This window comes from Rhinoraja longicauda, chromosome 8 (assembly GCF_053455715.1).
Source record: "Rhinoraja longicauda isolate Sanriku21f chromosome 8, sRhiLon1.1, whole genome shotgun sequence".
Classification (NCBI taxonomy): Eukaryota; Metazoa; Chordata; class Chondrichthyes; order Rajiformes; family Arhynchobatidae; genus Rhinoraja; species Rhinoraja longicauda.
In genome coordinates, this window is record NC_135960.1 from 58,966,140 (window position 1) to 58,989,128 (window position 22,989).

Consider the following 22,989-nt stretch of genomic DNA (forward strand, 5'->3'; position numbering starts at 1 on the left):
AAATACATTGTTCGTTAGAAACCTCGGAATGAGTTCCAGCCTTCACCCGATTCAAAGTAAATGAATCATCAAGAGAAAAAATCAAGTTATATTTCCACACATAAGAAAGAATAGAATTTTTAAACGGAGAAAGGTATACACTGCAAATGTCTGTATTCATTTATTAAAACGCAACTGTCAGATTTTTGATATTATTGAGTTGACCATCATCTTTACCAGACTGTAAAGTGAGGTAAATACCATCATTTTGAAAACTCTATTGAAATAAATTTCACAGGTCTGTACATCCTAAGAAGTTTCCACGTTCCCCGTGAATTGGTAAAACGGTATGTAATTTGCTCATAGTTTTAAATCATTGATATAAAACATTTTCAAGTAATAACTTTCCTAATAATTCTAGAAGTATTAATAAACCTGCGCTTAGCAATGAGTGAATGGATTTATATCCTGGTGTTCACTGAGATTCCCTCCATGGCAAGAGTCACATTCTCAGCTGCTGAACTAACAGGAGGACACCTGGGTCCTCTTGGAAGGACGCTGCCTTGTTTTCTGATGTCGCCTTTAAAGCCACTGCTTTGGGTCTTTCTTGTGTTGCTGCTTTCAAGGGGACAAACTTCCAGGTGTAGCATCTTTTGCGGCGATGCTAATTCTGGTGAGTCTGACTTGCTGCTGCTGTGTGGATGTAGAACAGGAGCACTACTTGAACCAGTTGTACGAGACCTACTCATGCCAATCTCCCTCTTTATCTGACTGCTGTTGGAATTCTTTGATTTCACTGCAATATGAATGGAATGATTTTCATTTCTTTTATCAAATATACCTGGTAAAAGACTTGGAAAATAAGGTTCCTGAGACATCCCACTAGGTATTGAATGTCCAGCAGCAAGACTTGTTTCACTTCTTACATTGTTTAAATGAGGGTAACTCGAACCATTCACAGTGAAGTCCTCTGTGAAGCCTACTGCATTTTGAGTCCTGCGCCCTCTTTGAACGTGACCTTGTTTCTGATGTCCATGGGCTTGGTTGTTGCATGCTTTCTTCAGCGATGAATTATAACCAATTACTGGAATAAGAAAATGAGGTTGCTCCATTTGGGCTGGAGTCCTGGAATGCTCTGAATTAGTAGTTGCTTCTTTCTTTTTGCTTCGGCTTGGTCCTTCATTCCAGGTTAATGGATTGTAGATTACTTGACCATCAATGGGACAAGAGTTGCACTCATGCAACAACCAATGGTCGATGCATTCTTTATGAAACTGGTGAAAACAAGGTAATTTAATAATAATTAAAAATTATATTTACTTCACTGCTGGTGGTTGATCAACACTATAAAAAAAGATATAAGCACCTTGAAACCATGATAATTTACTTTAAAGATCAAGGCCAAATGAGTGTCAAGGGTTATGGGGAGAAGGCAGGAGAATGGGGTTGAGAGGAAAACATAGAGCAGCCATAATTGAATGGCGGAGTAGACTTGATGGACCAAATGGCCTAATTCTGCTCCTATAACATGAACATGAACATGAAATATAATTCAATTCAATCCAATAGTACTTTATTGTTACATGTACCAAATTACACTGACTTATTTTTGCATACAGTTCAGTAATGAATGTTACTATACATGGCCACAATCATATACTTAAGTACAAGAGTGGAAGAATAGTAGATTACGCTGAGATTACACAAGAGTCACCATGTTACCGGCACCATTTCGTGTGATTCAAGTCCAAAGTTGTTAATACGACTGTACAGGCAATGCTCTTTTTTTATATTTCAAAATATTCATTCAATTATTTAAAAATAATATTTACAATGCAATAAAACAAAACAGAACCCACCACCAGAATACAATACAACCAAATATACCAAATGAAACTATTATACAACTATATTACAATCCCTATCCAGGATGCATCCAATCCCCCGCGATGCCCAACGGTCCCGAAAATCCCCCAGGGTACCCGTATTCAGCGCATAGTCCCTCTCCAACACCACCCAGGTGCGGACGTAACCCTGGAAAAGGGGCAGGCAACTGGCTCGGGCAGAGCCCTCTTCCGCCTGGCGCCGTGAGTCACGGATGGCCGGCTTGGCCCAGGCAATGATCTTGGGCAATTTTCCATCTGATTTTGTACCCAACCCCTGTCAGCCTTTCAGTGAGGTTGCGGGAGATATTAGGATGCTGTGCAGGTTAAACGTCCACAAATCTAAAGGGCTGGAAATCATTACAGGAAGATATCCTTTCTTTGTAAGGTGGATTTCAAGTGCTGGGTAATCTTCCAGACTTCTTTTGCATGACACAAAGACAAGGGTCGCTGACTGTATTTTTATTAGTAAATAAAACTGAGAGACAGAGACCTACAATTATCATGTGATCAAAATATTACTTATTGAATAGAATATGCACGCTGAACAATCTTGGCGGTCATTAGTAAAATAATGTACTGCTTAACCACCTCATCATGTGAAGCAGAGAGGTCAGGATGGGGGGTCCCTCCAGCAATCTAAGGAGTGATTCTTCCAAACACCCAGTGTAGAAGATGCATTAACCAGAGTTCTGAGTGATTTCAGGATTATAATCTATTTGGATTGTTTCTGCAAGGATTAATTTAATTAATTTAACTTTCTCTTTATTGCCAGGGAAAGTTGGCCGCTTATTTTATCGAGATGTTGCCTGATATAATTTCAAAATAATATACAGACCTGACCAGTAACGCAGTGATAATGGGCTGGTAGTTGCAATTTGAATGGGGATAATGCTGAATCCATTTTCTCCCTGCCCAAAACTTAGCTATTGAAAGTGTACATACAGTCTGAAGAAGGATCTCGACCCGAAACATCACCCATTCCTTCTCTCCTGAGATGCTGCCTGACCTGCTGAGTTACTCCAGCATTTTGTGAATAAATACCTTCGATTTGTACCAGCATCTGCAGTTATTTTCTTATACGAACGTGTACATACAGATCGGTTATGGGCCAGCAGTGGGACACACTGAGATCTTAAGGGTAGGACACGAGAGGGACTGCATAGCTTCAGAAATCCAACTGTTAAAAAGAAAATAGGTTCTCCTCCAGAACAAGCTGATTCGGAGGTATCTACATTTTTGGGTGTTGAAGAAGGCATGGCTTGTTGGGGCATTGGGAAGAAGTGTTTGGGGATAATCTGGCCATTTTTATTCTCTTCATTCGCTGAGATAGTAAACCAAGCTACAGTAGGTCCACATCTACGACAGGTAAATGAACTGACTCCAGATACTCTGAACGTACAAGAACAGAGTTGATGGTATGTACTTTATTCCCTTGATTTCTAAACCATTTGAAGCCTTCTATGTAAGAGCATGGATGCAGCCAAGAGAATGCTACACTTATGTGCCAAATATATTCTGTATTTGAAGATCAGTGATATAATTTAAGTTCATAAGTTATAGGAGTAGAATTAGGCCATTCGGCCCATTGAGTCTATTCCGCCATTCAAATTACGGCTGATCTCTGCCTTCTAATCCCATTTTCCTGCCTTCTCCCCATAACCCTTGACACCCGTTCTAATCAAGAAATTGTCTTTCTCTGCCTTAAATATATCCACTGGTTTACTTAACAAAGAGAAAAATACACTTACCTTGTGCTGACAAGGGAGACATCGAACTTCCTGCCTTAGTCTGAATGCTTTTAGACAAACTCTGCACTGTTGACCAGGCACCAGCAGTCTGCTTCGCTCGTTCACGATTATCATGGGTAAAGTTTGTACGACATGTCCAGGCACCGAGGTTGATTTATTTCTTGAAACAGATGGGGAGAAGTGTGCACTGTTACCGAGATGAATTTATAATGAGAAATTACCAAGTAAACACGCATATGTTGTCCTTTTTAACAACTCTTTTTGCATCCATTGTAGTATGAGTAATGCATCAACTATAATCAAATGAATGTTGCAATTACTCAAGATGGCTGTAGTTTTCACACCCAATCCTCTTGAATTGGGTACAGACTGAACAGAACAAAGAACACAATCAAAGATTTGTCCCACCTGCTCCCATTGGGCAAAAGCTACAGAAGCTAGAAAGTATACACCACCAGAATCAGGAAGTGTTTCTGAATGGTTCTTCCACAAGCTAGGGTACTGTTCAATTCACCTCTACCACATTGCGGACATTGGACTCTGTCTATGAAACTGTTGCTCTACTCTGCTGAGAACTATATTGTCTGTATCTTTCCCTTTTGTACTTGAGTTTGACTTGGTTGTATTTACGTATTGTACTTTCTGATCTAATTGGATAGGAGCAGTGATGGAAATGGGTTTTAGGAACTAGGGGTACTCTAAGGTCCGTGAGGCTGAGGTTGGGAAGGAAGGGGGGGGATATTTTAATGTGCGGTCATACCCATGTAAGAGTACAAGAATGCATAACTTGTTTATTATGTATTTATAATATAGTTTATTGTGTATTATATGTCATAGCTGCTTTCTGGTATCTCTCTCTCTCTCTCTCTGTTTACATTACAAAATGTTCCATAATGGTATATAATTTGTATTTTTTTCTGTCACCTCCTCTTTCTTTCTGCATGCCGTTTCTTCAGCACGCCTTCTGCCACTAAGAAGCCATGTCCTCACATATTCTTCAGGGTTGAATTTTGACAGAGGTCCCACCAACTTAATAAATAGAAGAGTTGGGAGATGATCAGTTTGAAGTCTTGCACGTTGTGGTGACATGCAGAAATTCATGCCACTGAAGCTTCTTTCACATTCTGCTGTTGATACCGGAATTGTATTTACAGCCGTTACTAGCTGCTGAAAATCTGCAGAAACTATCTTCCCTTTAGAATCCTTGAATTCTCTGAAGGCTCTGACACAAAACTGACCATTTAAGCCAGATTGTTCTGCCATTTCTTCTACATCATTATCCCCAAAGGTAAAAAGTGAATCTTCTGGAATATTGTTAATATCTAAATATTTTGACTTGTTAATTAACTTTTTACATTTATCATTGGAAGCTGTTCAAGCAGCCTGGATTTCATATTATTGACCAAACTCCTCAAAAACTGTTGTCTATGTATAGTAGGTACTTTACCAGCTCTCAAATTTATTCCATTAAATATCATCTGGCTTGTTGCTTTCTCCACTTGAGTATAACATTTTCCTGGCTTCTCTATTTGACATTCAAGAACCTTGATAGTTCGTTTAATTTCCTCATGTGCTTTACTAAGTGTACAATTTCGGTTCTGCAGTTCAAGTGGCAGTTCAGACAACTCTAGCAAACTGTCCATCAACAAGCCCAAATTATTTACAAAAGCTGATGACTCTAATACTTTTTTCAGCCCCTCGTACTTTGCTCTCTCTGCACTAGATCTTGAAGCATCACAGTGTGCTTTTCCAAAATGCTCCCAAATAGCTTTATAAGACTGCCACATTGCCTTTACAGTTCGGTAAGACGAAGCAACCCATCTCACACTGAAAACACGACCAATTTTCAACAGTTGACAGTAAAGAGCCTCAGCACATGCAGTTAACCCATCCTGATTCTTAGGAGACCTATGATATAAGGAATACAATTTATCACAAAATATCTGAAAATGATTCAAACCTGCAACTTCATTTATAGCATCACGTACACTGAGTTCAAGCCTGTGACTGGCACAGTGCCAAACAGTTGCATTAGGGAAATCATCAAGAAATAGTTTTGCAACCCCTGCATTTCATCCTAACATTACTGATGCAACATCAGTTACGTGATATCACATTTTCTTTTAGGTACTGTATTGAAAAACACCTCTTTGTAAGCAACTTAGAAGCCCATCATATATAGATTTTGCATTTGCACCAAGTTTCATATGTTCTAAGTCAAAATAGAATGATATAGGTTGGGAAGATTCACCAACTGCTGCTCTCAAACAGACTACTAGAACAGTTTTCCCATTAATAGTAGTAGATTCATCAATCATAATAGACATTTTAGATTGTTTTGAAATTATATTTTCCCCCACTGTCTTTCGCATCTGGTTCCCTATGTGGTGAGAAACATCTGCACATGACTTACGAGAGTGTAGAACGTACCCTAAGTCGATGCCGTTTCTTTCTTGCAGTTCAATATCAGAAGACATATCTGTGTAGGGCCTACCTTTGTGTACAATATTATATACAGTTCTAAAAACTCGACCTGTTTTTGCTTCGGCCTTTTTCAGTGACATACACTACATTTTCGATTGCTTTTTTTTCCAGCTGTTTCATTGATTTTTTGGCATCTGATATGAGCTTCACTATTTTTGTGCTTAAAAATCTTTTTTCTTAAACTCATTAACTGTTTTGCTTTGTCATCACTCACTCCTACTACATTAACACTGTTTTTGTTTAGGTACATTTCTTGTGTCCAACAGTCTGGAAGGTCACATTTTTCAATATCTTTTGAAATATATTCACATGCAGCATCAGGCGAAACAGCTGCATCAGCTATATTATCATTTTCAAGTAATTTTGCCTTCTTTTCTGGCTGAGTGTTTTCATTATCATTTATTTCTTCATCGATCTGAAGACGCTATCTTTCAAAGTATCTCAGTATGCTCATTTTCACAGGGGTACATAAATCTGAAATTTATAGATATTTGATAGTGATATATAATAAAATTTCATAGTGATATATAATAAAATATTTCCGCTTGCACTATTGTTTTGCTAAATAAAACCACCCACAATAAAATATTCACCACTCACGATTTAGGCTGGAAAAAACTATTGGTACTACTTATTTAATTTTCTCTCCATCCATTCTAATTTAACTGAAACAACTGAGGCACAGCGGCAGAGCGGCAAATAAAATAACGTGGAATAATAAAATAACGTGACTTTACCTGAGCCCGTGCTCGCGGTCCGGTAGCCCTGACAGTGAGTTTAAGAAATTCTCCCTTGAATTTTATTCAAAGGAACGCGGTGTCATTAATACATGGTCAAAACACAATTACATTTACTGAGGAATGTGGATCGATGTATTGATGACACATGGTATAACTACTACCTGTTAACTACTGGCTGTTAACAAGTGTTAACAGTGGCAGTTAACAAATCGTTTTCGTCTGAGTTGAATAAAGTGATAAACGACTTGAATCTTTCTGCAGTACTCATTAAACCCGAGCTGGAAATTGAAAACTAGGGGAACACCATCCCACTGCGTACCACCCATTTCCATCACTGGATCGCAGGCAAGACAAAGCTTTTCTCTGTACTGTGGTATATGTGACAATTATAAACCACAATAATAAACCTAAATCTAAACCAGAGATTTCCCTATTACACCCGTAATGTGTTCATTATCTCTGAATTATTTACATTCCTTTATTGTATAGCATAGCATTAATGTAAATGTGTGCATGATGGTTGACACAGACTCAGTGCATCGAAGGGCTTGTTTCCTAGACCCTATGCCTATCATTGGTATATTTTGTCATCTCCTCATTTTTAAGTACTAATTTGCACAAAGGGTCTTTGTGTTTTGCATTTTAAAAAAGAGCTAAACGTTTCTGTTTATCTCAAATGACATTGATTTATTTTACCTCCAGGCAGGCTTTACTCAATGGTGCAGCATATCTCCAGAGTGCATCAGGCCCAGTTGAAGGTGTAATATTGATCTAACTGCTGCAGGTTTATATCAGATGGTTTGGTTGAATTGTGATATAGGTTTAGGATGCAAACAATTTGGACCTTAATTGCATTGAACATTGATGCTGGGATGGGAGATTAGGCTTAAGGGCAGGAGATAGGTTGTAGGCTAGTGCATTGAATGGAAATTGGTGATAGGGGTTGACTGGGAGAGGCTCAGGTGGAAGATGGAGCTACAGATTAGGAAAATATGGAACCATGAATGGCAGTGAGGTGCATTGGGATCCTGAGGAACAACTTCCATGATGAACAACATTTTACTTAAAAAAGAGTGATTCTTTCCTTACGCTAGATTTTTTTTAGTTAAAATAGAATCGCTCAGCAAATAGAATTAGGTGCTTTATGATCCATTTTCAAGACCACAATGCCATGAGTGTCTGGAAAAATACTTACCTGTCCAACTGCAGAAGTAGATTATAATCATTGGGAGCTATTTCTCTATTCATCAGATCATTGATAACTGCTAGAGGTAAAGGCACACTGGAAACCTGCTGTAGTGGTCTCCAACGCTGATTTCTCTTCTAAAATGAAAAAAAAAGATGTTTTGTATTTAGACATTAATGAAGTATGTGCTCTTATTGTATTTATTATTCATTACATTTCATCACCCCCCCCTTTCAAACTGTTATGAAAGTATATTAAGTTTAATCTCCAAGTCACCTGATACATAATCTTATCTTTCAATGGCCGATATCTGGACATAACAGGTAAAATGCCCACGCCTAGTATGCTCTTAAACTGAACTTTGGATTGTTTTCCTAATATTATCATTGCTTAAGATATTGCCTGTGCGAACTGATGTTTTCCCACATAACACTTAGTGGTTATCACAGTTTAGGCGTTTATTACTACTGGTTTTGCACATCGATTTTTTTTCTTTTCTCCATAAATAAAAATAATATTTTAACTTAAGTGACTGGAATTACCTCCCGAAAAGAGAATTCATGGTGAGAGTGGCTCGGACATGGGAAGCACTCCTGACAAAGGTGAAAATCAGGACAGCTCAAACATCTTCCGAAAATGAGAAGAGGAAACAGAAACAACATTTGCATTAACTTTATAAAGAGTACATTTATTTCAATAAATAAATCCAACATCAATTCTGTTTTTGTAATTCAACTCCATTAGGCCATTTTGTATTGTTTTTGAAAACAGTTTTTTACTGATTAATGTTTAATTTCCATCCATTTAAAATGCTTTCTGATTATTTCCTTCTCATCCACCTGCCAAAGTTCTCTCATTCCTTTCCTTAATGATCTCTTCCCTACAACTACCGCTGCCACCCTTTCCATTACATCATCCCTCAAAATCGGAGGGCCCAATAATTTCCAACTTTTTTCTCACAGCAGCCCCATTCTTGTAACCTAACTTGTAAAAGGTTTTATCAACATTTGGAAATCAGAGTAAGGGGCTCCACAGTTATCTTTAATATTTTAGAAATTCAAAGATAACACATTGAAATTTTAAAAAGTCTCTCACCTCCCCCCGTCACCCTGATCATCCCCTCCCCCCCCCCACCTCATCTCCCATCTCCGAGTCCCTTATATTACCCTTTTAATCCCCCTCCCTATGTCCCCTTCAACCTATATCCCTCCCTCTGGCTTTATATTTCACTCTTCTTCACTCCTTATCTGGCACCCTTTTGTCTCCTTTGTCACTCACTTCGCCCATCTGTCAACCTAACCCCCCTCGCCTACCACTTGCCAGGCTTTGTCCGTCATTGCCACTATTCCAGCTTCCCCACTACAATCAGTCTGAAGATGGGTCCCGACTGGAAACGTCACCTGTTCATTCTCTCCACTTATGCTGCTTGAATTCCACCAGAAGTTTGTGATTTGTTCAATCCACTTTAATGTGTATTCTCCACAAGAATAGTGGTCCTCATCCAATGTCTTCAATCACTTTTCATGTCCTATTGCTTGGCTTTCCTTCAATCAACTCTAACCTATCTCTAAATGTTCACATGCTCTCTGCTTCAATCGGCAACTCTGGTAGTGCATCCCATTGCATTACCAGGTACGGTAGCGCAGCGGTAGAGTTGCTGCTTTACAGCGAATGCAGCGCCGGAGACTCAGGTTCGATCCTGACTACGGGTGCTGCACTGTAAGGAGTTTGTACGTTCTCCTCGTGACCTGCGTGGGTTTTCTCCGAGATCTTCGGTTTCCTCCCACACTCCAAAGACGTACAGGTATGTAGGTTAATTGGCTGGGTAAATGTAAAAATTGTCCCTAGTGGGTGGAGGATAGTGTTAATGTACGGGGATCGCTGGGCGGCACGGACTTGGAGGGCCGAAAAGGCCTGTTTCCGGCTGTATATATATGATATGATATGATATGATATGAAGAGGGAAAACCTGCTGCACAGAATCATACATCTCTATCCCTTACTTAAGATCACTGGGGTATCTTATTTTTATTTATTTTCATAGATTCCCTATCGGGCCACCCCACGATCTCTGAAAAAGCCCCATATTCATATTTTTATAATTTTATTTCCACATTCCAAACAGCAACTTGTGCATCTGCATTGTATATATTTTAAGGATTATAGACAATAGACAATAGGTGCAGGAGTAGGCCATTCGGCCCTTCGAGCCAGCACCACCATTCAATGTGATCATGGCTGATCATTCTCAATCAGTACCCCGTTCCTGCCTTCTCCCCATACCCCGTGACTCCGCTATCCTTAAGAGCTCTATCCAGCTCTCTCTTGAATGCATTCAGAGAATTGGCCTCCACTGCCGTCTGAGGCAGAGAATTCCACAGATTATCATAAAGCAAACAACTGATGGTGTGGTATTTACATGAAATAGAACAAGGCACTATATCCTGCAAATAGATACATGATAGTATTGCGCAGCAATTTGTTCACCTGTAGCATTTGCCCTGAATTGGACAAATTTCACATTTATTACAAGGAATTCCAAGGTGTCTGTCAAGTCTTTCCCTTTCCGCTGCCTTGGTAAATTTGGTGATGTTTCTAAATTCTTCCTGTAGGAAACTCAGTGGTGCAAACTCCTCCCTGCACAGAGGACACTTGATAGTAGTTTCATTCTCTGTCTTTGTTTGGTGTTCTACCCAAATATTCATGCATTTGATATGGACACTGTTTCCGCAGGTGTATCTGTGCTCAAGAAAGCAAAACAAATTGTCACCAAAAATTAACTGTATGTATATAATTTAATAACATCCTCTTCATGACCATAGACCATTCATCCACTAACTTGAACCAAAAGCAAACCAACGCAATAGTCAGAAATTTGAAATAAGACAGAAAATGGTGGAAAAATTCAGCAAGTCAGACAGCATTTGTGCAGATAGAAACAGAGTCAATGTTTCAGATTGAGGTCATCTTTCACCAGAATTTAGCTTATGCCAAAGTTTGTGCTTCTTCATCAGCACAATCTTTTATCCCTTTACAACAAAGTTAGATTGAGTATTGTGATATTGAAGAATAATGTGGGAACCCACAAAATAAAGTACCAATATTGCTGCTAGAACTGGCGCATCTGTGCTTTTTTGTTTAGATTAAGTTGATATTGATCATAGTTATTTCCCGGACCACAGCTTCTAGCAATTAAAATGTTATGGTTTTAACGCCTATGGTGTTACAACTGCTAAAAGTAGCATAACATTTGGTACATTTAATGTGAGAAATTGGGCAATGTAAATTAATGGTAAGCAACACAGTGCCTTAACACAGAAGCATCTTTCTGTAAAATGAGCAGTGATTTACTTACAACAATATTGATTGTTGCAACAAATGGTGTAACATCATTCTATTTTAGAAAAATTACCAAATTAGATGTACATTGTAGCTTCTACCATTGCCCTTGTGCTGGTTTCCATGACAATTACAGAGTAAAAACATTTCAATAAACACATTTTGTACCAAAGATATAGGAAAGCAAAAAGGAAATCCAAGTGATCCATTTATTTTCATTTTGTATATGTTATGTAATCAGAAACTCAGCAAACATTATGATATTTGCAATTTGAAAGTAGCATTATATTAATTTAAGGTATCACAAAATGCTGGAGTAACTCAGCAGGTGAGGCAGCATCTAGGAGAGAGGGAATGGGTGACTTTTCGGGTTTAAACCCTTCTTCAGACTGAAGAAGGGTCTCGACCTGAAACGTCACCCATTCCCTCTCTCCTAGATGCTGCCTCACCTGCTGAGTTACTCCAGCATTTTGTGATACCTTCGATTTGTACCAGCATCTGCAGTTCTTTTCCTACACTATTATATTAATTTACATCATCTTTTGTAGTACTCAATTATAACCACTAGAGTGCACCAAATATCTTTATAGATATATATTTCATTGATTCTACCATTAAAGTACCTTAATATTTGTTCTTTCTCATATAGAAAAATTAGTTCTTGTGGCTTAGAATTTATATAAAACGTTGGAGCTATAAACCTATGTTGGATGGCAGTCCACTTATTTTTGAGATAGCTGTTGTCATGCATGGCAAAATCTGACTTAAAATTAAAATTCTGCACAGAATGTAACATCAGAGGAAACAACACGTAGCAAATCTGCCATGCGTGTGATATTCAACAGCCATCTAGAGTGAGAAAAAATGTGCTAACATTTCAGCTTAATGACCGTTCATTACCACACTACGGCCTAACATGATGAGTATTTCCGGTAACTTCGGCTTCTTGTTGGCTAAGAACAGAGCGCAGCACATTTCAATAGACAATAGACAATAGGTGCAGGAGTAGGCCATTCAGCCCTTCGAGCCAGCACCGCCATTCAATGCGATCATGGCTGATCACTCTCAATCAGTACCCCGTTCCTGCCTTCTCCCCATACCCCCTCATGCGGATCAATCGTTCCCAAATTCCGCCGTGATGGGGTCCTGCTGGAGGGTTAAAGTACCACCTTACCCCTTGCTGAAGCAGAGCATCCTGGATCTTGTCCTGATTCAAGCTATTGAATGTTTCTCTCAATTTTCTTTCCTCCCCGATAAAATTTGTGCCATTGCCTGATCTTAAAGATGAAACCTGGCCTCGTTGACAGATGAATCTTCGTAATGCATGGATGCAGGAGTCTATGTCAAGTGTATATGCAACTTCAAGATGTACTGCCCTGCTTGCCATGCAGGTGAAGATTACACCATACCTTTTAACAAAACTTTGTCCTCTTTTGATCTCTATAGGACCTAAGAGATCCTAGGAGTAGACTACTCCTACATCTACTCCTACATGTGTAAATGGAGGCTGGTCTGATAGAATTCTCACCGGGGCAAATCTGCCATCTTTTGTTCCCCAACTCTTCCCCGCTGCCGTTTAAACACAACACAGTCTGTAAGGATTTTTCTTGCAGCAGAGCTAGCTTTGATAGTCCAGTATCTTTTACGGAGACGAGACAGCATATGATTTCTTCCTCCATGTCCGAGCTGTTCATGGATATGTCATAACAGTAGTGTTGATATGTGAAGGTCCTTCGAGAGAATAATAGGACGTTTGGCCTCTTCAGCCATTGCTAGTCTATTCAGGCGACCGCCTACTCTCAGAAGTCTTTCATTCAGCACCGGATCCAATTTGTACAAATGACTGCTTCTTTTGCTGCCATTACTACCAGCTTCTAGTCCTGATAGTTCTTTGAATCTTTGTCTTTGACTGAAAGAGATGATTGCACTTTCTGCTTGGACAAGATCTTCAGGACATTAACATTGTCCGCAGAGTTGCTTTAAAGACTTGCATCTCCTTTTCAACCTTTTCTTTCAGTTTGCTAGGATCCTTTTCAAGGCTACTCACAGCAGTCTGAATTTCCTTTCTGCTTTGAGTCAGCTGCAAGAGTGTTGTCTTTACTTTAAGAAGCCAAGCTATGGCAGTCTTCAGATTCCTCCATGATGAGCAATAGGTGATCAGAGAGTTTGTTGGGTCCAATGAATTTTTGACAATAATGTTAATTGTGATGCCTTGCTTAATTTCTGGATCATTAGCAGAGATTGCAGATTTCAACTGAGGCTTTGGCCATTCTCTGTCTGGCTTACAGAGAAACTCTGGTCCTTTGAGCCATCCTTCACAGCTTAAGAAGCGGTCTGCTGTAAGTCCTCTAGAGGCTTCATCTGCAGGATATTCCCTTGTGCTAACATATCTCCATTGTGATATATCAGTAGCATCCCTTACAAAAGAGATCCTGTTTGCTACAAATGTTTGAAAGCGTTTGGTTTCGTTGTTGATGTACTTAAGCACTGTTGTGCTATCGGTCCAGAAGATGGATTTGTCCAGTTGAAGCTGTAATTCTTTTTGTACCATTGTGTCAACTCTGACAGCTGTTATCTCCATTCTGGGAATCGTCATCTTTTTTAATGGTGCCACTCCAGATTTTCCCATTATGAATGCAACATGCACTTCTTTGCTATTGTTTTCCAGTCTGAGAAATGAAACAGTACCGTAGCCACTTTCGCTGGCATTTGAAAAATGGTGCAGCTATGCATATCTGATTTGACCAAAGCTTGTGGGCTTCACGCACCAATCCACTTTAAACACAGAGCTGGCTTAATTGAATCAGGTTAGATTGTACTTCATTTAGAGATATAGTTCTTACTTTAAGTGTAATGGCAACTTCACTCTTTTACAGTAAACTCTCTTTTAATTGCCATTACTCCACTGGGAGCTGGACTGATCTTGACGCAAACCCAACAGAGAGATTTTCCAGATGTATTTTCAGTTTAATTAGTTGTTTATTGAAGTAGATGTACAACCACGGAGATGAACATACCAGTTAAGCCAGCTCTGTACTTATTTCGCATTCAAGTCATAGCTGGCTGCTCTGTTCTCTCCGTCTGTCCACAGCTCTCGTTGCAGGTCTGGTAAGAACTGTATCTCTCCAAGCTCCCCATGTCTAACTCCTCCCAGTCCTTGTTTCCACAGATATACCACCTAGTTCTGGCTCCTCCCAGTCCATTATGCCCATATATGTATTCACCTAACGACAGCCCCCAAGTGACCAAAATAATACGGCAAGATATATCTAGACACAATAATATAATATGCCAAAGCAGATAGTACGAAAACACAAATGGCTCCTACACCTAGTTTAAGCAACTAGATTACAGAGCATATTGTCATTTGCTTTTCCAATGGTGTGGATTCCCTTACGTACAAGAGTAAATTAAATGAGTATTTCTGTTATAACAATATCATTGAGTGATACACAGTTATCACTCTCTTCTATGACAGACTTCTTGCAAGGCAAATATTGAGAGCATTTTTCATTCGTGAAAGAGTGGGGGGAGGGGGGTTGCAATGGTATACGCCATTTAGTTTATGTGATCTCTTTTTCTTTTCACAATGGAACAAAGTTGTTCAACATCTTTTGCGTTGTTTCCATGTGCATTGAAATTGAGCGTGCAATAGAAAAAGAGCCATTTCCAAAAGTAATTTCCAAAGCACCACTTAAGAGATGTCCTGTTCCTAAACTTCCATTGCCTATCAATGGGAAATAATAATCCTATGCTTTTATCACCAATATTACTGTCTAGGATTAAACTCAACTTAAGCCAACAGACATCAATCACGTGTCTGCATATCTGACTTTTGGGAAGGTATGAATGTACTGAAACAACCTAGACTGATGAATTATTTTTCAATGTAATAACTTGTGTAATGCTGACAATGATAATCTTTAAAATTGCTTTTGGATTATGAATATGCACTAAAGTGTTCAAACGTCAGCATTAAATGACAAACTGAGGAAGAAAATGACAAATATAATGCCAATACAATGGCAGCATAGTGGCGCAGCGGTAGAGTTGCTGCCTTACAGCGCTTGCAGCGCCAGAGGCCCGGGTTCGATCCCAACTATGGGTGCTGTCTGTATGGAATTTGTGCGTTCTTCCCATGACCTGCGTGGGTTTTCTCTGAGATCTTCGGTTTCCTCCCACACTCCAAAGACGTAGAGGTTTGTAAAATGTAAAAGTTGTCCCTCATGTGTGTAGGATAGTGTTAAGATGCAGGGATTGCTGGTCAGCATGGACCCGGTGGCCTGTTTCCATGCTGTATCTCTAAACTAAACTAAACTAAAATAACAATGCAGAGACATTAGTTGAGCCAGAAAAGAGGGAACTATAATCATCTACTTTTTTTGTCAGTAATCAAGAATTGTTTCATAGTGGCATTGGCTGTACAAAATTAAATGTATATATTCTCCAGTTTCCTCAAAGTTGCTGATGCCAGTCTCGATGTCAAGCTATTTGTTCCTAATGGGCTCCATAACACAACTGGCAACTCCATTCATCTGGGAACTCAGTATCTCATCATAGCCCAGTACAATACAGGACAGTCTCTACACAGGCAGCCTCTGGAATCTTTAACAGTCACTTGCAGTTTCACCAACAAAGATGTCTGTGTTACTGACTGTAGACTGGAGTGGAAGAAGTGCAAGTGAATCGATGCTTCACTTAGAACAACTATATGGTTTTGTGAACGGTGGGAGGGGAAGAGATGAAAGGGCAGATGTTGCTTTGCCTGAGAGCAAGGGAGAATGCAGCAAGAAGAAGGATGGTTGATGTGAACGGAAGCGTGGACCAAGGAGTCATGAAAGGAACCTAAACATAAAATGCCGTAAAGCATTCAGTTTCAGGTAAACTTCAGTTCCACCTGGTGAAAGAAAGCTGATAAATCAAAGAGAAACAAGGAGAGAGATGCAAAAAAACCATGGAAAACTGCTCTAATTTTAAATAAGTTCAAACCTATGAAAAAGCACTGATTTTCAAATATTTTAAAATAAAAATGGTACGGGGATGTTTAAAATTTTATTAAACATCATTTGCTCTGGCATAGGTGAAACATGAGTAAAGATTACTCAGGGTTTATGAAGTATCAAAACACAGGCTATTTCCAACCTCGACAGATTTGTAGTAATGGAGTGGTTAGCATTCAAGAACCAGGATTAGTGTTTTGGACAATTTCCCTCATCGAAAAATAAAAGGCTAATATTATTGAACTTGCTGTGGTGCATCTGCCACCATCACACAACAGTGCAACTAGTTCACTGGGTCACTGCAGAGGAGGAATCAAACCTGGAACTGTTTTAATTCAACTGTGTAACAATTTCCTAGAGATATCCTATTATTTTAGAGGTAGATGATGTCAAGTTGTGGAACAGAAAATAGAGTTATTTCACTTGTTTATGTTTAAGAAACAGTTAACAGGTACATGGATAGGACAAGAGGGATATAGACCAAGTGGACCCGTTGGGCCCAAACCTCTCCTGCATTGGTGCAGCACCCTCTCCTCTCCTCCCCCCTTCCCCTCCACCCTCTCTCCCCTACTCCACCCCCCTTATCCTCCCTCCTCCCTCCACCCCCCTCCCTCCCTCGAAGATAGATTTAAACTTTAAAATGTGAATAACTTTAAAAATATAACACCGATTTCAATAAAACATCTTCCATTATCACCAAAGGGATGATGGTGAGTAAGGAGGGCCTAAAATTGTCGCGCTATCGTGTACCGTTTTGGCTGTAATTCAGGAACAAACAAACGAGAGTTTTAGTATATAGATGGACCAAACGCAGACAGGTGGGACCAGTGTAGCTAGGACATGTTGGCCGGTGTGGGCAAGTTGTTTCCACACTGTATCACTCTATAACTCGCCCAGTCTCAACCCGAAACGTCACCCATTCCTTCTCTCCAGAGATGCTGCCTGTCTCGCTGAGTTACTCCAGCTTTTTGTGTCTTATTTCGTATTCTGCCCCTTTGCTCAAAATCGTAATGTAACAGCGCAACAAGCACATGTCTGACCTGCAATATGTCACGGGTTGTTTCTTTTTCAATAGTGCTTCCTGGCAAATAGGACAGGCATCCTCTGGAGAAATTTCCTTCTGAGGCACAACTCCAACTGCTTCTTCAACATTCTGCTTTATTTTAGAATTTTTGTTGGGATGCTGTGGTGTTTTGTCCATGTGAAGATTGTCCAGTAGTATTTCAATTTCTCGGTCCACAAGGCCAAATTGGAAGGCACCTGAAAGGAATATAATCCCAGAAATGGCACACTCATTCCAATATTCATGGGAATTCTTTAATTTACCTTTAATGTTGAATTATTTTCCAATACTAAGTTCCTTGTAATTATAAAATTAATACAAACTTTCTACATCATCTGTTCTTTGGCTTATGCTTACAATATTCAAGAGCTACAGTATATTATAAATAGAACTCAATGCAAAATTATTTTATTCTCCATGTGATTTGGCTCCACTATTGATTATATTATAGTTGAAAAGCTACAGTGGCAGACATAACACCCTCTCCAGCACCTGACAGCAACACCTTCACTGTGCAGGAGTATGATGTTAAGCGCGTGCTCAGAGCAGTGAATCCCAGGAAAGCTGCAGGCCCCGATGGTGTGACGGGCAGAGTGCTGAGGGAATGTGCAGACCAATTATCTGAGGTCTTCACAAAAATCTTCAACCTGTCCCTTTTAAAATCCACCATCCCTCCCTGCCTGAAGTCCGCCACAATCATCCCACTGCCGAAAAAGTCTGTCATCAGCGGTCTTAACGACTACCGTCCGGTAGCACTCACACCGGTCATCACAAAGTGCTTCGAGAGACTGGTCCTGCAGCACATCAAAGCCAGCCTCCCACCCACCTTCGACCCACACCAGTTTGCCTACAGAGCAAATAGGTCTACAGGGGATGCCATCGACACTGCTCTTCACACTGCACTGACCCACCTTGAACACCAGGGGAGCTATGTGAGGATGCTCTTCCTCGACTTCAGCTCTGCCTTTAACACGGTCATCCCGAGCAGACTGGTCACCAAACCTTCCGACCTTGGATTTTCCCAAACCATCTGCCAATGGATCAAGGACTTCCTGACCAACCGCCCCCAGACCGTCAAAATAGGCCCTCACCTCTCCTCCACCATTACACTGAGCACCGGCTCACCACAGGGCTGTGTGTTGAGCCCCATCCTTTACTCCCTCTACACTCACGACTGCGCCCCCACCCATCCCACCAACACCATCATCAAGTTCGCGGATGACACGACTGTGGTTGGACTCATCTCAGGAGGAGATGAGACAGCCTATAGGGATGAAATCCAAAGGCTGGCAGCATGGTGTTCAGTGAACAATCTGGTCCTGAACTCCTCCAAAACAAAGGAAATTATAATTGACTTTAGAAAAACCAGTGTAGAATACGACCCACTCTACATCAATGGGGTCTGTGTGGAAAGGGTACCCGCTTTCAGGTTCCTGGGTACGCACATCGCAGAGGATCTTACCTGGTCTACCAACACCATCACCACAGTAAAGAAGGCACAGCAGAGACTCCACTTCCTGAGGATCCTCAGGAAAACCAACCTGCAGGAGAAGCTCATGTTGTCCTTCTATCGCTGCTCCATCGAGAGTGTGCTGGCATACTGTATAACCACATGGTATGCCAGCTGCTCAGAAAAGGACAGGAAGGCCCTTCAGAGGGTCATCACGACGGCCCAGAAGATCATCGGCTGCTCACTGCCCTCCCTGGAGCACCTGTTCAGCCTACGCTGCCTCAGTAGAGCAGGCAAAATAATAAAAGATCCATCCCACCCCGGCCACCGTCTGTTTGTTCATCTGCCCTCTGGTCGACGTTTCAGGTCGATCAAATCCCGAACAAACAGACTTAAGAACAGTTTTTACCCCAGGGCCATACGAGAACTGAACACTACCTTTGCACTAGGCAACACCGTTAAAAAATCCTGTACTTAATATAATTGTATTTATGTATTTATTTGTTTTTGCGTTTATTGCATATATGTTTGTACGCACCGTCAGGATTGGCTATTTTTTAATTTCGTTGTACTCGTTGCAATGACAATAAATGAATATTATTATTATTATTATTATTATTATTATTATAATATTTCCAATGTGTTGGCAGCTTTATGCTTTGAAATAAAGCACAGTGCTGGAGTAACTTGACATGTCGGGCAACATCTGTTGAGAGATATGGACAGATGCATTTTGGGTCGGGACCCTTCACCAGACTCAACATTTCAGCATCTCCAGTTCTTTGTGGCTCCATCTTATTGTTTTGAAATGTCAAAGCAATGTTTATCTCTCCACAAAAACAGCCTGTCCTACAAAATATGTCCAGCCCTTTCAGATTTGTGTTGTAGTACTGTTTTACTCACACTACACTTCCTTTTATCTCATTGAAATGTGCGAGGATTGACATTAAGCAGGGTCACTTAAATAGAATTGTGTTTTTGCAAATGTCAACCAATAAGCAATAGCAAGCAAAGTGATTACATTTGGTGAGGATATCGTAGTTAGACAATAGACAATAGGTGCAGGAGTACGCCATTCGGCCCTTCGAGCCAGCACTGCCATTCACCGTGATCATGGCTGATCATGCACAATCAGTTCTTACCATCAGGCAATTTATTGGCATCTACTGTAAAATAAATCTACTCAGTTTAAGTTATTTTAATCTGAATGTTATTGAATTATGCTTTACAGTCCAAATGTGTTCCATTTACTTTGGCTTGCAATAAAAAAAAATTAAGAACATTACATAATGGTTAAATGAAGAAATGAATTCCGCACTTACTTTCATGATCACGTGGAAGCTTGAATTTCTTTAACAAAACCCTGTTTTAAAGAAGTAAAATATATCTGAAAATGCTAAAATGTCAGTTTCAGAATAACCACAGTATTCTATTTTCTACTTTATCTTTCTTTTACAAAGTGCTAACTCCTTATTGAAGAATAATTCAAAGTATTCTTGGCATTTGCATGACGATTATTTATTCTTGAAACTTAATGCAAAATGTTGGCAGGGCATTTGACTGCAGCAGTTAATCTTTGATAAGCATTACAGAGGAGAAAACATGAGTAATTTAACTTTATTTGGCACAGAAGAATGAGGGAAACAACAGCATCCTACCACCATTTCACCTAAAGTCAGATAACTTGATATAAACTAGAACTAAACCTGGACATTGCTGGCCCATCTGTATTGCTGTTGAATCACAGGATAAATAGCACAAAAGCAGAATTTTCACACACTTAACAATTTTTTTCATTAACTTACTAAATATACTTTGAGAGCTTAACTTTTGTTAAAAAATTGTGCTAAGGGAGTGTTTAAAATATAAATTACTTCCCCTCCATTTAATGGTAATTATAATCAAATTATTAAAATACATTTGATGTGTTACTTTCTTATCCTATGGAGAATCATTTTGAATTTGCCCTCTCATCAAGAAGAAGCCTAGATGACATTAGCTGTGGAACTCTCTGTGTCCCTTTTGGAAAGAACGCTGATTGATATCCTTCCTTTTCCTGCATGCAGATTGCGAGGCACCTATGCTGGGAAAATTTAGAACTAGCCAAATACACACCAGTGCTCAATTAGAGCTGGGTTTTCCTGGCTCAGATATTTTCAAATTAGATAGAGGAAGAGAAAAATAATGCTTATCAGCACTGTGTTGAAGAGCAGCTCCCCGATGAGACACAAGGCCCACACTGCAGGGTGGGAAAAAAGGGAACATCATTTCTACTGAAAGCACTTTCCTCTTCCACAAACTTCCCCTTGCCGTTAATTATAATGCAATGTCATTTACATCATTATTTACTGACATAAATACAATGAGAACCAGTTTTAAAAATAAAACTGTAAGATTTGGAAGAAGGATCGAAAACGGATGTATTTTCAAATCGGCAAATCAAACTATGCACCAATGTCACAAGCCTGGTAAATATAAATATTATATCAGACATATTTCTTCTTGTATTCACTATATTCAGATAGAACATAGAACAGTGCAGCACCGGAACATGCACTTTGGTCCACGATATCTGTACCAAATATGATGCCACATTTAACTAATCTCTTTTGCTGGAAAATGATCCACATCCTTCCATTCCCTGCATATCCATGTGCCTATATAAAAACCTCAAACCCACTATTCTATCTACTTTCACTCCATACCTGGCAGCATACTCCAGGCACCTAATACTCTCTGTGAAAAAAGCTTGCCCCACACTTTTCCTTTAAACTGTCCTCATCTCACCTTAAAGCTGTGTACTCTGGTATTTGACATTCCCACCCTGGGACAAATATCCTGACTGTCTACCTTACCTATCTATGCCTCTCATTTTTTAAATACTTCTATCAGGTATTCCCTAGCTTCCAATGCTCCAGAGTAAACAATACAAGCTTGTCCAACCTCCCCTTAAATCTAATACTTTTTAATCCATATAATATTGTGCAAATCTCTTCTTAGATTTTAGATTTTTTTTTTAGATTTAGATTTTTAGATTTAGATTTAGAGATATAACGCGGAAACGGGCCCTTCGGCCCACCGGGTCCGCGCCGCCCAGCGATTCCCCCCACATTAACACTATCCTACACACACTAGGGACAATTTTTTACATTTGCCCAGCCAATTAACCTACATACCTGTACGTCTTTGGAGTGTGGGAGGAAACCGAAGATCTCGGAGAAAACCCATGCAGGTCACGGGGAGAACGTACAAACTCCATACAAACTCCATAACCCGCCCGTAGTCAGGATCGAACCTGAGTCTCCGGCGCTGCATTCGCTGTAAGGCAGCAACTCTACCGCTGCACCACCTTGCTGCCCTGTACTCTCGCCAAAGCCTCTGCATCCGTCCTCTGGTATAGCAACCAGAACTGCTCAAAATACTTCACTGTGTGACCAATGTTCCAATCAGCAGCAACATAACTTGTTGATTCTTCTGCTGAATGCCCAAACCAATGAAATTAAGCATACCATATCCCTCCATTACCACAATCTACATGAATTGCTACTTTCTGGTAGCGATGAAATTGCACCGCAAGATCCATCTGTACATATTTAATGTTCAGGGTCTTGCCATTAACTCAAATTTCCTCTTACATTTTCCTCTTTACATTCCCAAAGTGCAAAACCACAAACTTGCCTGGATTAAAATCCATCACTCATTTCGCTCCTCATATCTCTAATTGATCTAAATTCTGCTGCACCCTATGACAGACTTCTTCACTATCCACTACTCCACCAATGTTTGTGCTGTCTGCAAACTTATTAATCAACCCATCTACATTTTCATCCAAGATAGACACAAAATGCTGGAGTAACAGCAGGACAGATAGCATCTCTGGAGAGGGATGGGTGACCTGAAACGTCACCTGTCCAGAGATGCTGCCTGTCCCACTGAGTTACTCCAGCATTTTGTGTCTATCTTTGATTTAAACCAGCATCTGCAGTTCTTTCATATACATTTTCATCCAAGTCATTTATATCACAAACAACAGAAGTCCCAGCAATGATTCCTATGAGGTAGTACTAGTTACAGATCTCCAGCAAGAATAAAACCTTTCCACCACTACCCTCTG

The 22,989-nt window shown here is 39.9% G+C and overlaps 1 protein-coding gene across 1 annotated transcript in view; it reads right to left on the reverse strand.

Moving 5' to 3' along the window:
- Positions 1 to 454: 454 nt before the first annotated feature.
- The window catches only part of zswim2 (zinc finger, SWIM-type containing 2), a 28,352-nt gene continuing 5,817 nt past the window's right edge, over positions 455 to 22,989 (reverse strand). The window contains 8 exon segments of the mRNA XM_078404562.1: positions 455 to 478; positions 480 to 1,253; positions 3,614 to 3,773; positions 8,033 to 8,160; positions 8,566 to 8,650; positions 10,511 to 10,762; positions 17,403 to 17,622; positions 20,198 to 20,238. Of these exon segments, the coding sequence (XP_078260688.1) occupies positions 455 to 478; positions 480 to 1,253; positions 3,614 to 3,773; positions 8,033 to 8,160; positions 8,566 to 8,650; positions 10,511 to 10,762; positions 17,403 to 17,622; positions 20,198 to 20,238 (1,684 nt within the window).